Source organism: Anastrepha ludens, chromosome 5 (genome assembly GCF_028408465.1).
Source record: "Anastrepha ludens isolate Willacy chromosome 5, idAnaLude1.1, whole genome shotgun sequence".
NCBI classification, from domain to species: domain Eukaryota; kingdom Metazoa; phylum Arthropoda; class Insecta; order Diptera; family Tephritidae; genus Anastrepha; species Anastrepha ludens.
The window spans coordinates 75,063,211-75,081,926 of NC_071501.1; the positions used below are offsets into that span (position 1 = coordinate 75,063,211).

Genomic DNA, 18,716 nt, shown 5'->3' on the forward strand with positions numbered 1-18,716 from the left:
CATAAGTCATATTGCAACTCAACCATTAGGAAAACGTAAAGGAGACAATCCTGAGTTGTACACAACCATTTGATTATCAGAGGCTTTCGGAGAATTAAGGAAAACAAACCGCCAAGACAAGTCATTTTTCGCCAAGAAAATATGGTCTCTCACAAAAGTAGTACACAAAACATCGAATTAATAGGTCGTCTGCCTCACAGCCCTGATTTAGCAACTATTGATGTCTTTTTATGCCCGAACAACAAAAATAAAATGAGAGGTAAACTTTTTTGCAAAGTTTGCAGGAGCTGTTGACGGCGTTAAACAGCTCGCTCTGAAGGTATCCACTTCTGAGTGGCACAAGGGCTATGAAAATTGGTTCAAGCGAATGCAGAAGCGTATTGGCTTCCAATAAGAATATTTTCATTATTATTTTACTACGTTTTATTATTGGGCGCAAAATATAAAATGCAATCTTTGGAAAATACTCGCAAAAGTTAGTTTGCATTTTTTTTTTTTGCCTACTAAAGATTTCATTTCCCTGCTTAAGTTGCTTTCAAATAAAGGGAGTAAATGGTTAAATAACGTCTGAGCGAAATGAATGCTTAAATATTTCACAGGCAGTATTTTGATGGACATTTTAACATTTTAGCTGCCATCTGAAAGGGGGGGTTTTGACAAGAAACACGTCAAGTACCAACTTTGGAAAGTCGTTAGAGAATTAGAATGTTTTAAAAAATTATTATTTGCAAAACTTAACTAAAGACTTAGGCTAAACGTGCAAGTCTCCAACAAAAAGTCTGTTGGAGAAGATATTAAAAGAACAAATCTGTGTGAAGAAGGAATAACATCTAAGCTTTGATTAAAAAAGTGAAGAGCTGGTGTTCCGCTCAGCTACGAAAAGAGCGCAGTAATTACTAGGGACGGCAAATTATGTTGTTGACACTCTTTGCAATTAGTGTTTTGTATTTGGGAAAAATTGATAACATCTCTTAATTGAACAAACTGTAAAACCCGTAAAACTATTGTACATCAAATGCAATGGAATTCGCTTACAAAATTGTTCATTTATAATTTTTAATTTTTGATCAATGAAACTGCACTGTGCGCCGGCAGCCGTATCGTAGGTTGTCAAAAGTACTGAGAACTTACCTCAGTCTTATAAAAGTTTTAGCAAAATAAGTACAAGAATCCCGCACAGCCTCAATAAGCCACAGCAAGGCAATTCGTGTACGGGTCGACATTTATTATTATCATGACTTTATTGCCATGTGCGTGTTATGTATACGTGCTTGTGTGTGTTTTCGCGCGAATAACAAACGCTCCAAGGCGGACAAAATGTTAATTACCATTATAAATTCTTGCAGGCAATTTTTAACCACAACTACTTGAGGAGCATCACTAATCCTTGACGTAAATAAAAGCAAATAAACACCAACGCCAAATAAAAAAAAGAAATACGAACGCATTAGTCGAAGACAAAATAAGAATAACAACCTTCACAGCTATTTCAATAAAAAGCCACGCAAATGCAACGTGACGCGTTCTTAATTTACGCCCTGGCCTCCACGACCTTGCTGCTTGGAAACAGTTGGTATGCCTACGCATATGTCGCCATGCCAGAGGATGGCGCAGCAGCAGCCGCAGCATCAGACTCAACGTCCGGCTCGAATGCACTTGGTGAAGTAACAGGAATGAAGTCTCATCCCAAGCATATGGCAGAATTAATAGCCGCCACATATCCTGACAGAACGGCTGCTTCGGCGGCGGGTTATTTGAAAGATGTTTCCGGAAGTGTCGCATTTCAGCCATCGCACCAGTTGTTGAATGAGCTGAATGGACGTGCGGCGGTCTACGATCCGGGTGATGGTAAGTAAAACAAACAAAAGAACAGAAACGGAAAGAGAAACAGAAAAAGTAAAGCCGCGCCAAGACAAAATGAATATTCAGACAAGTGAAAATGTATGTTATTTAAACAGAAGCTCCTTTTGCAATTCAACTAACTTACAGCTATTTGGCATGTTTGTAATTAACTGATTATAGTTCGCTAATTGTTTTACTTATATCAATAAAACAAAAGTCAAGAGGGAAATTATCTCAATTTCGCTTTAAATGTCCATTGTGGTACCATTCGTTGGAACGCAAATATTCCTTTGATGTGTGGAATATTCCTTTGAATGGCTGCGGATTCTAAGCCTGCAAGGCATCCAAATAAGCAAGGGTTTAAATATCGACACGCAATCTGGCAAGAGCAGGACAGTAGCTGGAGTTAAGGTAGTAGCATACGCCGATGACTTGGTCCTAATAGTATCAGTACCATTTCCCTCAGTCATGGCTAAGATTTTGGAAAAGTTGCACTCAGTCGCTGGGCTGCCACTTGCAGCCTCCAAGTACACTCTGACAAAACGGATTTGGTGATATGCCAGAAAATATAAACATCCACCCTTTCGACTTCCCAAATTAAACAACCACGTTCTCCCGCTCTCATCGGAAGTTAGGTATCTTGGAGTGATACTTGACTCTAAACTTCAAAATCGGGTAAAGAAGGCCAGTTTAGCCTAAAACTCATGCAAATCTCTGTTCGGGGGTGTGGGCAAAGGAAAAGACCAAAAGTCAGACAAAGACATTTTACCGACATAAAATTAGACTAATGGGCAGACTAAAAAAGGCAGATTTATCTGATAAATCAACAAGTCAATGATTAGCCTTTGCTGAAACCTGACACACCGGATATATCTGACACAGAACCATAGCGAACCGGAAATCGACGTATGGAGAGATGAGGAGACAAATAGAAAATTTAAAGAAGAAAACGTTCTAAACAGATAGGCTAACAAATACAGCAGCGTAAAATCAATCATCCAATTTCGTTTTTAAAGGAAATCTTTGACCATTACGCGCTCCATTGCTTATCTGTTTGTCTATCTAGAAGGTGTCTAGTTCGCTAGTATCAAATATGATTGACGTACGATGTCACATACAAAAAGTGTATATTCTCTGGAAAAAACGTAAATTTTTTAGTACAGGTATTGGAAATATCCTTTTAAAACTTTATCCGTGGACGTCCTTGAAAATTTTCTATCTCTCTCTCTCTCTCTTAGCTTCACATTCTGTGATGGACTAATCCCTCCTCTTCTGCTCCTAGATGTTTCCTCCGCTCCGGACCTTCGGTAGCATTTCATAGAAGACAGAGAAGCTCCAAGTTGTCATTTTGATAAAGACTTCTCTCCCTGTGCCGAGAGTCGCCAGATTCGGAGCCAGTATCATGCCATCGGCACCTCTCTGTCCATGTTAAGTTTTTTGGCACGTAGGACTCGCTCTATGTATGATCCAATAAGTTGCCAAGTTTTTGCGCCTTCTACCATTTTTTCCATGATGTTGTCTGCTCTTAAGGGACCTAGACTGCCTTCGACAGTCACGTTTGAAAAATCTGTAAGCTGTATCCTCAATAGGCGCATCTCCGTAGATGGTTAAGTGGTTTCCCTTTTCCCTATTTTTTTTAAATGTTTGCGAAAATACTCATGTCTAGATAGCATCTGAGTAATATACATAGAAGTTCACCTCTCCGAGCTGTTGCCATACCATTCTCTATGTTTGGTATACGCCCCGTCGTTCATCTGCCTTTCGTCTCTCACTCCCAGCGCTCTTGCCATATTTGCAGTGTGTGTGTTCTAAATTGTTGTTGCGCTATTAGTAAGGGCGCATGTGTGGCCCTCTATGGCGTTCTCTTTTAAGGATCCATAGTTCTCTTCGTTATTTCGCTAGAAGATCTATGGTATCGTGACGCTGGTGATGAGTACTGCTGTATCTGATACCGTGCGGTACGGTCAATAAATTATAGCCCCTCTATTAGTTAGGTTAATAAACATATAATTAATAGCCAATCAAAACATATCTTTAACTTAAGTTTAGGCAATAAACTTGAACTCGAAGGAACCTGTACATATACATTGGTGAATAATAGCCTTACTACGTGCTTTTAAAAGTATTATGCCCACAGTCACCTTGACACACTCCCAAAGAATTTCCTCACCTTCAGGCGTACGAAAATATTTTTGTTTTGCTTGTTGTTGTGTACCATCAATACAAAAGCACAACTATTCTTAACCTCCAATGAAACACCCACAGCCGTCGTCTTGTATTAATCAAATAATTCCCAGAGGTCTTTTGCAATTAGTCGCTTGCAACAGGTCTGTGTTTACGTTTATCTGTCATTGCAGGCGACACGCTGTTGCAAATAAATAATTATTTCAGAATATCTATAAAACGAATCAAATAAGCCGCCCAATTACCATTACTTCTTGTTTGTTTTTCTACTTTATGAATGACGAAATTATAAGCGCAACAACAACTCAACAATATTTTTGTACAAATAATTACTGAAATTATTGGCAACAGATTTTCATGAATAATCTAATTTTACGTTCTATTAATCATAAATACTTTTGTTACTGCATTTCCCGCTTTCATCACTTCAAGTGGCTAAGCTAAGGTTCGAAAGTAAATCATGCGTCCATAATTCATCGGTCTCAAATAGCAAATTGAGTGTAATTGCGGTGGATCTGGAAAAATTGTATTCATAAACTTGAAGAGCATTTGTGTGATGCAAAAATTCAATTACTTTGCGGATGAGGTCAGTTGAAAAAGGTTAAATAAATAAATTCAACGAGGTTACTTGAATGATTCTTAATAAAGATTTTTCGGCCTCAGTTTCCTACAAAATATTCTACAGAATATGCGCGCGCAGTGATGTGAAAGTAATTTTTAGCAATACATCTCTTATGTTAAGTTGTTAAATTTTGTATTTTATTTTGGATGCCTACATACCCACATACATATATATTTGTTTATAGCGTAGGAGAAGAGTAAAGGAGCTAAAGCCCCGAGCTTAACACAAATATTTATGTACATACATACATGTAAATATATATATATATATATATATATGTATATATGTGTATTGGCATGGCTTAATATTTATTTATTGAATCGCTATGAACTAAAGTTCCACAAATCAAATCAAGTCAAATCAAATCCTAATCAAATTTAACTGCTTTTTGACCCGTAAATAGGGCTTCTTCAAAGGTTTAATTATTTACTGACGTAAAAATTAGTCAGCAGACGCAAATTGTCTTACAGACTCATACAGATCTTAATCTTAATGAGCAAGAAGAAAATATAGCAAAATATTATTGTATAAATCAATTCTTTACCAACATAGCTAAAAAATTTAATAATAAAAGAAGTAAAATCAATCTAAAAATAATTTTAAATAGTATTGAACTATTTTGCCCACATTTTCGGCCGTTTGCGACGTACAGCATCTCTCCAACGCTTCAAAACTGATAAATAATATTCTTTATTGACTGCCTGGCCAGATGGAAGGTAGTCATGGTGTACTATGCCTTGGCAATCGAAGAAAATAGTCAATATGGCCTTCCCGGTACTTTTTGATCATTGGGTATATCCTTGCGTACAGAGTTCTTATAAAGCTAATATGTAAAAACTCCATGCTACGAAGCGCTCTAGATGGGATTGTTACGAACACTCAGAGTAACAGTCAGAGTAAATTCCACTATTGCACAATTGCAATCCTGCAATACGTGTTGATTGCTGATTGGTCGATAGAAAAGCGGGAACAATTTAGCAAAGCGGGAGCCATGTGCTCAAGTAAATAGACGGCGCAGAGCGATACGAACTAATTCGTTAAGCTTTTGTATAAAGTTAAATTTAATAAATAAATGTATTATATATATGTATAATTGGCGCGTACACCCTTTTTGGGTGTTTGGCCGAGCTCCTCCTCCTACTTGTGGTGTGCTTATTGATGTTGTTCGACAAATGGAGGGGCATACAGTTTCAAGCCGATTCCGAAAGGCAGATATTTTTATGAGGAGCTTTTCCATGGCAGAAATACACTCGGAGGTTTGCCATTGCCTGCCGAGGGGCGACCACTATTAGAAAAATGTTTTTCTTAATTTTGATGTTTCACCGAGATTCGAACTGACATTCTCTCTGTGAATTGCGAATGGTAGTCACGCACCTATCCATTCGGCTACGGCAGCCGCCAAATAAATTTAGGACGGATTGAAAAAACATATTCGTTTTAACAGGGGTATCAAGATAGATTATCTTCAGAAATGAAGGGCAAGCCACAACACCTTGAATAATTACAAAGACAAGAAAGATCGCCGGGACTGCAGAGACTTCAAATTGATAAGCAGGTATCTAGAAGAGTATGAAAGCGAAGGGAACGTAGTGTAAAGTCAGTTTTACGGCACAATAAAACCACATGCAGAATTGCCCGAGAACTCTGGTCGACGCTCAATGCTAAACGCACATAATTTCTGCTAAGACGAGACAAGCACAGTCTTAGCAAACTGATTTCAGCTATAACAGGATGGGTGTGCAAAAACTTGGCTTCTGCATAAGTTGTCTAGACGAGGAAAAGACGACCCCGCACCTTTTGCGCCACTATCCTCCTCTATCAAGACGTAGGCGCACCATTTCAGGTAGATAATCTTTTAATGAATTGGAAGGTCTTAGTTCTGTCGAAATCATTAATTTTCTACAATTTTTGAAAAGTACACATTGCTTTTAGAAGAGATAAGGAAAAATTCCCCACGCGGCGTCACATTGAGCCATGAGCCCATAGTGGACAACCACTTCAACCTAACTTACGTTCAACTCGAGTTATGCATATAACAGGCATGACAAGATCTCCAGATAGAAGATGCATATTCCATTCAAGAACGAACAAATGATGTGTAGAGCAAATTAGGTGTATAAAGACTGGTAAATTCTGTACTGTTGCGCCTTAAAAGTGCCAATAAATTAAAAGATTTTGAAACTATATAATTATAGAAATGTGACTAGTAAAAAGGAACTTTGCGTCACATTAACTCCAAGTCCCAAATTTCACTGACAGATCGTAAACGACCATTAGAGGTAAAATAAAATATCTTCAAAAGAGAAAAACACTGGACGAACGTAATTGGATAGCCTTTCGTTTTAAAAGGCTTTTTGTTTTTAGCTGCATTAGAACTTTCAATATCGATAACACTCGTTTGACAGCACAGAATGACAAACTGAGTTGACATTTATGTTCAGTAGGTGTCATTCAGAATCGTTTAACGCCCGAACAACGCTTCCAAATTGTAAAAATTTGTTTTGAAAAAAGTTGATATGTTGAATACGACGCCGAAATGTCGATTCGTCGTCGTTCTCAACTTGTGGGCCTTTGTCCTTCGACTAGGTGGAAAATTTTATGTAAGGATATTAGCTCCCGTGTCCATGAAATACAGCTCATGCAAAAATTAAAGTCAAATGACCATCGTTTCCGTCGTATTTTTGCTGATTGGGATCATTTAGATTTATTATTCAGATTTATTGGAAAAAGTAGTCAATAATTGGACTGATCGAATGGATCACGGAACTCGTAGCCGAGGCGGAGATATGCCGTATATCATATGCAAAAAATAATTGCCATGAAAACATCTACCAGATTATATTTAAAAAAATTCATTCCAACAATATTTCTCTTTTGTATTCTTGTTTCCAAGCTCTTAAAAAACATTCTTTATTTATTGTTTCTAAACATTTAAATATTAAATTAATTGAATTAATAGTACACCAACAAAAAACTTTATCAGGCTCTTTTTTGAGCATTTGTGAATCGAAATAGTTTCCTACAATAAAATAGATTTTAAGTTCGTCAGTGTTATGAAAATGTTCGTACACCTCCATTGAAAAGTGGAAACTGCCCCAAAGATTTTACTGAAATGATTTACATTCGATATGTAAATAAGTACAGTGGTACTCGTATAGTAAAAATAAAGTAGAAACGGTTATTCAAAATTTCATTACTCTCTTTCAAAATAATTATCCCTGTTTGAAGCTAATAATGAATTGGTGCGTGACGTAGCGCCCAGCCTTGAAACCTCGGGCATTAAACATCAAACGCTATGTAATAGCGATCGCTCCTCGTCAGGCAATGGCAAACCTCCAAGAGTATTTCTACATTGGAAAAGTTCCTCATAAATAACCATCTGCCGTTCGGAGGCAGCATAAAACTGTAGGTCCCTCCATTTATAAAATTGGGGAAAAAGAAATCAATTATTTTCATGGTCGATGGCTGTAGTGGCAAACAATTTAAAGTTTATGCTTGTTTTCAAGATAACATTTCATACTAAACAATTCTTTTACTGTTTTCTTTCTTTGTTTGTTCCATTCAGTTGTGAGTTACAGGGTGTTAATAATGGACGTCAACAAAGAGAATATTCGGTACATCTTACAGTTTTTCTTTGGTAAAGCCGAAAATGAAAGCCAAGAAGCTTAGATTGTCAATAGTGTTTATGGTGCCGATACTGTAATAGCTAATTACGTGCAATTCGTATAAGCATTGCCCAGAAACTAAAGATCGACCATAAAACCGTTTTAAACCTTTTGGATTTCTTCTTTCCCAACCCAATATTTATCAAATAGTCTCTGAACATCTGAGGTTTTGCTTGTGTTTTCATTGGAAAAAGATTTTTATGTTGCGGTGTCCAAACCCAGCGCACAACCATATGTCCTGGCTATTTCGCCTTCTTATTAGCTCGATCGCAAACGGGTGTTCGAAAGGTACTCAGAGGATACTTTGGTGAAGCCCGGAAGTTATGAGTTGTTTGAATTGTATGCAGAAGAATTACCTGGCCACTCACAGGTGAATGGCGATCAGCATCTTTCCCTTGGGTGGACTTCTACACACAGAACCATACTCGTATCGTGTGGATTCTTTAGCCTGATTAACCAATTTCTTGTGTACACCAATGATAAGTATTAGCATCATCGGCCTTAAACACCACGCTGTTAGTTCTGCCCGTTCGAAGCTGGATAAAGAGCAAAGCGAATGGATCTGGTGGTCAACGAAGGCGAGACCTTCTGTCCCCAGCGCACTCACGTCCCCGTTAGCAGTTATGATTTTAGAGTTTTAAGAGACTTCGTTTATACTAACATCGATAATAATGTCAGCCTTGAAAAGTGTTACTTCGGACTTGGCAGGCAATTCTCTCGTGACGAACAAAACTAACACTTTATAAGTTTTTCATCATGCCCGTCCTATTGTGTGGTGCAGAAGCTTGTAAATGACAGCATCCGTTGAGGAGTCCCTTGAAGTGTTCGAGAGAGATTCTGGACCTTTGAAGATTTTGGGGACCTTTGCACGTCGGCAAGAGTGAGTATCGCAGGTGATGGAACAATGAGCTGTATGAGTCTTACAACGACTTAGACATAGCGCAGCGAATAAAAATCAAGCATCTTCGATGGCTCCGGCTCTGAAAGTATTTGATGCGGTACTAGCTGGTGGTAGCAGAGGAAGAGGAAGGCCTATTCTGCGTTGGAAAGTGGAGAAAAACTTGTTGCTTCCTACAGGCGTCTGTTAGCATGAAAAAGAAACGACTGGCGCGCTTTATTGAACTCAGATAAAATCGTTTAAGCGGTTATTGGGCCATTCAAGAAGAAGAAATCTGTAAGCTTAACATATTGTTTATTGATTAATAAATGATCATTACCAAGTATGATGATAAATGATCATTACAAAGTACTTTGGTTTTTCTTACTCGAATCAGGTTTGATCACAACTCGCTTCTTTGTCAGCTGTCAGCAAAATAATGAAGTGCTGCCACATGCAAGTTCCTCAAGCGACTTGTTGTTTTAATAGCACGCACTAAATGGTGGGAAAGTTGAAAAGAGCCATTCTAGTTTTTCTGGCTATAAGTTCGTAGTTTCAATGTTGGTTTCTATGCATGTGGCTCCATCTCTAATTCTTATTTGAATTTTTGGTCCATTTTAAACACCTCTTCAAATAATCCTGTTGCATATATTGTGTATATATATATATCTTACTTTCTTACTTAATAATGTTAAATTTTAAACATTTTGACTGAGATTTTCTGAGTTTGAGTTGTGATTGATTTTTTTGTGTGCCCTTTTGAGAATTCTTTATGTAAACTTTGCTGTGCAAATAATACGCCTAACCTTGAAGTTTTTAGTAAATCAATTCAATACCCACCTTATCAGTCTAGTTTTTGCAAAATCCTAAAATCGCAAATTCATTCGATATATTTTGTTTGATTTTAGTTGGGTTTGTTGTTGTAGTATTGTGTTGAAAAACGTGCGTCATTAACAACGCTAAGCAAATTACTTTATTAAGGAAACGCACAATGGCATAGCAAGGCGTAATGTAATATCAAAGTAATTCAACCCACGTATTCGTTCCATGAAAAAGTTCAGGAATGCGTTAATACCTTGCAGGGCTTCCATCCCACAAAGCGCAACCACAAAAACATTATTCACTACAAGTGTAATTTTTCATAGCCACAACGAAATTCGACAAAGTTGGTTTAAGGCGTGATGTAGATAAACAAAATCAGCATACAGTTGCGGGCAATAAAATATGTTCTACTCCAGAAAATTTAAAATTTCTTGATTTTTAACATTACATTCAACTGTTTAAAAAAAAAATGTTGCATGTGGGTATATTTTGACATTATAACAGGTGGCGCAAAGTTATTTACTCAATTTTATTTTTCAACAACTTTTTTACTAAATAAAAAAAATGATTTTGAATGATAAAAATCCCTATTTCGACCTTTAGTTCTTCTTCTTACTTCTTCTTCTTTACATTTTCTTCTCTTTAGTCTTTCCTTCTTCTAGTCCACAAGTGGCAAATATGATTGACGTACGATGACATTTGTAAAAACACAAATCTTCCGTTAGGGTGATTAATTTTGTGCCACTTTTTATATATATATAATTGGCACTTACACCCTTTATTGGGTATTTAGCCGAGCTCCTCCTCAAATTTTTAGTGTGCGTCTTGAATTTTTTCCACAAGCGGAGGGCCATATAGTTTCATGTCGCCTTCGAGCGGCAGATGTTTTTTTAAGAAGAATGCAAGAAGAAATAATATTTTTTTAATTACGTGTTGCTGGTCAAATTTTCTACTTTTTATGGTGAAATTACATTATCCAATCTTTTTTATTTATCAAATCTAACTCCATGCTCAGTTCATTACAGTGTCAAAATGTAATTTTTGAACAGATAACACGAGTACTGTACCTCCAAGAAAAAATAAATAAGTCAAGGAGAAAAAATCATAATCATCCTGAAAGATGAGTTAGTTTACGTACGCGCGGTGCTCCTCAATCGAGAATATTAAATGTCCTTCAAGGTTAAGGTGGTACCTGATCGGGTTCTCTTCTTCTTAATTGGCGTGATAACCGCTTACGCGATTTTGGCCGATTCAAAAAAACCACGCCAGTCGTTTCTTTCTCGTGCTAACCGGCCCCAGTTGGACACACCAAGTGAAGCCAAGTCCTTCTCCACCTGATCTTTCCAACGCAGAGGAGGCCTTCCTCTTCCTCTGCTACCATCAGCTGGTACCGCATCACATACTTTCAGAGCCGGAACGTTTGTATCCATTAGGACGACATGACCCAGCCAACGTAGCCGCTTTATCTTTATTCGCTACGCTATGTCTATGTCATCGTAAAGCTCATACAGCTTATCGTTCCATCACCTGCGATATTCGCCGTTGTCAAAGTGCAACGGTCCAAAAATTTTGCGCATAATCTTTCTCTCAAACACTCCAGGCGTCGCTTCAACGGATGTTGTCATCGTCCACGCTTCTGCGCCATACGTTAGGACGGGCAAGATGAGAGCCTTGCAGAGTGTTAGTTTTGTTCGTCGAGATCCATCAGTGCATCAGTTAGGACAACTACCAATTGACCAACACTATGACAAGAAACATACCCCAAACAAACATAGCAACTTAGTTAAGGGAAGGAAAACAAATGCAGGTATAACAATGAGCCTTACGGCCACTGAGTGTCTTGCGTTAAACAAACTACCTGACTAATCTAGCCTCACCTACCCCCAGATAGTTCTGTTGCCTCTTAGCGTAGCAGCATCTAAAGCAGTCAAAGCTATAGCTTTTACCTGCTCTTCAGCGCACTTTGCATATTCCTTCAGAGGGAAAGATGTCGAATTTCAACTACTGAGAGAAGATCAAGATTAGTGCATATTTGGTAGTCTTTGACTGACTGTTTGGTCCAATGTAGATATTTGTTATGCATTTTTGTACATTTTGACATCAGCGGCGAACAATTCCTATATTATATTTCCCACGTAGATTGTCGTCTAAATTTCGCTCTTTCATCTGCTTCTAATTTGAATAAATTTTACACACTTGATAATGTGAGCTTCTTCTGGTCTTTCTTACACCCTCTGAGCCAAATTTTCGCTATGTTGAACTGGTGACTTTGTATTGAACGTGTGAGTTTTGTAAAACATTTCTGATGGCTGTCCTGCTAAACTCAAGCCGAGCACTCATTTTGCTTAAACCCAATTGATCTTCGTGCCACGCTAAAATTTTCGATTTATCTCACTAGCATTGGATGTGCATTTTTTGATGACAATGGAACGGTGGTGTTAGCCGATTCGTACTGCTGAAAAAGTTCATCAGCTTTTTAATATCAGCAGTAGTAGCAAAGAGATGGGAGTCAAGAAAACTGGGCAGTTAAGGAGAAGGTGCTGAGATGATTCCATTCCACGCTCCGTACAACTGACGCAAAAAGGATTCGAAATAATGCCAAGTCTTACAGTACTCAGTAGTTTCGCGGCCAATGTCCTGTAAAGGTAATTCGAAAGCTGAGATTTTATTAAGCTCAGAAGATCTTTCACGCGCCTCCAATTCACACGTGCCCAGAAAGATTTCATGGCCTTACAAGTTTGTGTACTTCACTCGCGCTCGCTAACGCAAAGCCCACCTCTCAAGGGGCAGACGTTAGGTATTTAACGGAATCCCAATCCTCTCATTTTGTGGGGAAAATACCACACAAGTCCTCTGTCTGGCCACCTCATCCACACCGCTATTTCCTGTAATGCCGCTATGACCAGGTACACAGAAGTGCCTTATATGAGAATTCGAACGCGAGCGAAAGTGAAGTCTGGCATTCCCCAATCAGTTTCAGAGTGCACCATCATCGAATCCAGGGCCCTGATTGCCGCTTAGTTGTCAGAGAAGTGCCGTAACAGTTTGCAATATTTCTAGAGTGTGAAAAAGGTGTCAAGAAAAACCATTTAAAGTATTTAGTTTGGAGAAAAATTCTCACTGTTTTATTGCCTTAAAGAGCTTAAATCAAATGTTTACCTTGAAAACATTTTTTTTTTCTTTTTTACACATCTAAAAAACAATACACAATTAACTATAGGTTACATTGACAGAAATTAAATTAGTGCATGACTACCATTCTGGACTGCGTAGGTTCGAATATCCATGCATGAAACAGCAAAATGATAGAAAACACCAAAATGAAGAAAAAAGTGTTTTCTAATAACTAGTATTCGCCCCTCGGCAGGCAATGGCAAACCTCCGAGTGTATTTCTGCCATGAAAAAGCTTCTCATAGAAACCATTCGCCATGCGGAGTCTGCTTAGAACTGTAGGTCTCTCCATTTGTGGAACAACATCAAGACGCGCACCACAAATAGGAGGACGGGCTTGGCCAAACACCTAACAGAAATGTACGCACCAATTAATTATATATTTTTATACTAAACAAGTTTGTACACACAGTACCGATTTCTGGTTAATACTAAAATTGGTTGTAGTAGAACATTTTAATGTCTGCAACTGTATCTACTCGTACGTATTATTATTTACCCAGCTATTTTTAAGAATCTTATAAGTTAACTAGGACTTTACTGCCCATTTTGTAACGATCTACTAAAATTGTAACTTGACAATTGCGCCAGCAGAACCGTAGAAATTAATTAAAGTTGTATTTATTTATAAAATTCCACAAAACAAAGTGTATCCCGGTAAGAAGTACCCCGAACTAGGCCGAAAATAGGAAGCGATCATAATAAATGACTTCTATAGTCAATGAGGTAGAGAATGTAGGGTAGAGCTTGAAGCACGTAACCCGCCTGGTAACCCACAAAGAGTGTAAATATGTGAGTTATGTGCTGATCCAGATACAAACTGAATAGCTGTAGGGGCTTAGCCGGTGTAACTTACAAATGTCGAATTTCATTACATTCCAAAAGAGCCACTGGTCGGTTTGGCAAGGCACACATCAAAGCTGGCAGTTTTGGTTGGCAAGTAGTTAAGTAGGTATATCGATATGCATAAGTATTTGGTGAATATGTATTGCCACACAACAGTAATCGAAAGTAAATCATGACTAACAACAGCACAACTACCTGTTGTGTATGTGTAGGTGTATTCGAAGGCAAATGGCAGTGCATTGTGTTATTGATGTCACTCATACGCTCAGTAGTGCCCAATTGAAAAGCTATCGAGTGTTCATTTGCCCTACTTCAGGCAATGAGTACCTTTTATTAGCATTCAAATCTCATAAGTACATAGATGTAGGCCCATGCATATGTAGTCATGGTGTTTTGGCTATTGCCAGCCCACACACAAATGCTTGAGAAACACAAATGGTTTCACCAAGGTGATGGCACATGCAATACAGAGTGTACATATTTATTCCAATAACTTCCCGTTCTGGGTTGAAAATTTTCCTAAATAAATCATGCATTATAATTGCGATTAAGTATTTTCTTTAATACTTTTTTTATACTAATTTGTATTTGTTTATACCATAGTTATTTGATCACTTATGACTAGTAGAAGAAATTTAAACACTGCACCAAATTCAATCTCATTTTTGCTGTCCGACCATTGACCCATTTAGAGAAAGGGTGACTGATTTCTTGCAAAGACAAAATGAATGTTTACTCCAAATTCTACTTCACATATAATCGCTCCCCCGAAAGCAAAGATGTTTAAATGCGCGGTAAGTCTGAGTATAATATTGCCAATAAAGTAAAGCATCCGAAATTGAATTGAACTCATCTCAAAGCTATAAGAATATAAGGCTGATCCACTTCAAGAATTTTCATCCATTCATTTACTATAGAAAGTGAATATTTTAATATGCTGAAAAAAAGTTAAAATAATTTTGAAATTTCTTGGCTTATTTGAATCTGAACCAATTAAAATATCAATAAGAAAAAAACATTAAAATTAAAAATTACCAACTTTCCACTATCTAATTGTGTTTGACCCTATTATTTGGTAGTATCATCTTTCCAGCGGTTAAGCGATTTTTTTTTTGGATTTTATTTTTTTTGCTCTGGAGTTCGCATACTTATTTATTTATTTATGTATTTATTTTTTTATTCAAATTTTCAATTGATACAATTTTACAACAATTAGGTAGGTAAATGAAATGATTGAAATACGAGTGTGGCACTCCTCAAGTAGCACTAAAGCGCCGTTTTGATACGAGAATGATGCATCCAAAAGGCAGTATCTAAAGCCAACCAGAGCAGTTGATGTAATGGAGAAGGTTGATGGGGCTGAGGTTGGAGCACTGCCCAAGAAGGGAGCACCCAGTAACCTTAATCGCCCAGCTGCGAAACCCGGACATTTACAGAGAAAGATCTCAACAGTCTCCCTCTATGAAAGGTCTTCACAGCTTCTTCAATGGGGGTTAAATAGTAACCCTAGCTTTTCTGAGGGAGTGCCGATCTTCCAATGACCGATAAACACAGCCACGTGCTTAGAAATTGAGTGACGTGGAGATCCCAGAACTTTCTCAATTCTGCATCTATTGTACTGGGCCCGAAAGGTTTTCAAAATAGCACACGAAGAAATGGACCTCCATCTGTTCTGCGCTTTTCTAAGAAATAAGTTGTGCAATTTCCCTTAAACAACAGTCAGGGAGTTGCCGATGACCGGGTAGGATGTCTCTGAGACCCCTTCCTGGCAAGCTCATCAGCAGTTTCATTTTCCCCTTTGTTCTAATGCTCTGAAATTCAGAAATGTTACTTGCACACCCAAAAGATTTGATCTCCTCCTTACAGGAGTTTACCAGTTTGAAGCTACACCATTGCGTCATCAGTGCCTTGATCACAGCTTTACTAACGGAAAAATGTTCTCTCGCTGCTACATTCCCTAAGCATTCTCCATACCTGCAGGATCGCAAAGACTTCTACCTGAAAAAACTAGCAGTATTCGGCAATTTTAAGGAATTAGATAAATTTGCTGACTTAGAGAAAACACCTGCTCTGGCTCCCGATCCCATCTTAAAACCGTCAGTGAGGATAGAGGTGCCAGCATCGGAACAGATTTTCCCCTTGTTCCAGTCCTGTCTTGCACATTGAGCACCGGAACAACGCGAAAGTCGATGAAAAGTAGGTGGAGAACGACATTAAGGACTGCACTGAGACAAGTTCTACTCGTATATGCTCCGGATACCAATACAAGCAGTGCTTTGCATCCTCCTCATTGAATGATATTATAGCCCTTCCGAATACAAAGAATGATTTTTGCCTTTAGTCCCTACTTTTTTCCGAACATAGATTTTTCAATAATAGAAAAGGTAGTGAAAGATAAAACGAAATAAGTATAGGAAGAAATAGGAAAATATGATGCCTTGATATCCTATAATCAGACTGTTTTAAAGTATTTGTGCATTTTTGCCTTGTAGTTGAACGTGTCTAGTCCAGCCTTTATTGGCTCAGGGACCAAACTCTGCCTGAGTTAATGAAAACTAGCCTAGCAAGGTTAAGTTATTTTATTTTAGCACAACTAGACAATGGTACGTTAGTGATCTTACTGATATCAGCCTCTAATATAAATAATTAAATGTCTTCCACATAAGAAAGTTGTTCAAGAACGGATTTTCCAAAAACATTCAAGGCAGCGTAAAATGAATGTAAACCAGATTTGTTTTAATCTGCAACCATAATTCCACTCATCTCAAGGCTAAAGTCATTTCACGATGCAAACAAAGAAATGATTTAAGCAAAGCTTGTTGCTGGCAAAAAAAAAACAAAGGAAAAACAAAAGCTGTATCAAAGAATGTCAAGCAATACATTGAAATCAATACTAATAGACATTAGCTAACAAAAAACATACTTGTAATGCAGCTTACGAGCAAGATTTTGAAAACAAAATACTAGGCAAGAATTCGCTTCCCGTACATTAGCGATCCCGCCATGCATGCTGATATAAAACAAATTTAGCGGAAAGTAAACTGAAGCGTAAACTGCAATATTCGCATATGTATTTCATCACATGTAGCATACTTAAAGGCGTTTACATAAATTGGCTGAATTGAAATGCCAAAAAAGCGTTGCTGTTTCTAGACTTGATTAGCGCACAACTTTATTTAGCTTAGGAGAATGTGTGATACACATTCAAATCCCGAAGTTTATTGAAATTCTGTCATCCTCATGCAAAGAAATGAATTTAAAGCCCCACTCTTAGAAGGCAACGCAGAGACGAAAGGAATTTGAGATGTAATCGAAAGAAATATACTTGGAAGGGTGCTACTTTAAATTTTCTGCTTTTGCTGTTTTTCACTGAAAATATGTAGCTTTTGGATTAAATTATCTTCATAATATAAAAAAAAAGTTCCCTTACCTTTTAATGCATATTTCCATTCTTACATTCATATAACACGTACACATGCATATGCATGTATGTACATATATATTTATATTATGAAATCTTCGTAATGAGTCTATTTTAAGCTACAATACAATACAACGGGTATAAAAATAGCTGTAAGGCAAAAATCAAAGCATTTTAATTTCCGCTTCAAAATATTTATCCGATGGTATGTACACACATACATATGTACGAATATGAGCGCTTGGATTACGTCAAATGTATAATAAATACGTACGCACATATACATTCATATGCAAATAAATGTCAACTGTACATGTGGAGGGCGTCAGCAAACGCTAGTAAAGCTACATAGTTGTGCTTTTTAGAAATCATTGAACGGTCTTTACCACATTCCACAATCATTTCAATGCCACTGATGACTCAATAAATGACAGGACAATAACCGCAGCAGGCTTGCTGGACTGAAGGACGAACGTACGTACTTCTGTAGGTAGATTATTTTCATGTTATGAGTGTATCATATTAAATTGTATTGGTTATATAGGAATATATTTATGACATGTTTACCATTGGTTTTAGAAAGCATAAAAAGAAAACAAAAACTGAGGTAGTACTCGTAATAAACTTCTGCCACAGACTTCTGATTTGTCTGAGGATTTTTCTCAAAATTGAGGGCATTGTTTTAAAAAGTGATTGCTTATTTACATTTCGAAGTACTTTTTACACTCTTTCGGGTAGCGTACAAATTCTGTATCGTAAGAAATATTCACCTGTTAAGATGATCCATGAATCAATCTATTTTTTGACGCCATAGTACCGACCGAAACTGGTCAACTCCTGTAAGAAGTTCAGAGATCAAATCTCTTGCGTGTGCAGCTAACATTTCTCTGATCTGGGTTCCAGGGCATGAGAACATAGAAAGAAATAAAATTGTTGATGAGCTCGCCAGGAAGGGGTCACAAACTTGTATCTTTTTTTAGTTGAAAACCGATTCAGGTCGTCTAAGGGCTACGTATAAAATGTTGAATTTATTTACTTGAAAGGATATTTCACAGGAAATATACCTTTAAACACACATACCTAAAATCACAGGCACTTTTAAGTGTAATTAAATATTTGTAAAATGTCTTCTATGAATTATTACAATAGTATAGACAGAAGATAAAATAAAGTTTAATAATAAAAATAAAATTATTCGTGAGCTATTTCGAAAACCGTTTGGCCCCAGTACAGTAGTCGCAGCATTCAGAAAGTTCTGGGTACTC

At 37.5% G+C, this 18,716-nt stretch overlaps 1 protein-coding gene across 1 annotated transcript in view; it reads left to right on the forward strand.

The window, feature by feature from the left end:
- The window catches only part of LOC128863466 (uncharacterized), a 54,714-nt gene that overhangs the window by 31,499 nt on the left and 4,499 nt on the right, over positions 1–18,716 (forward strand). Inside the window, exon 2 of the mRNA XM_054102631.1 lies at positions 1,347–1,848. Within this exon, the coding sequence (XP_053958606.1) occupies positions 1,509–1,848 (340 nt within the window). The 5' untranslated portion in view covers positions 1,347–1,508. The remainder of the gene's footprint in view (positions 1–1,346; positions 1,849–18,716) is intronic.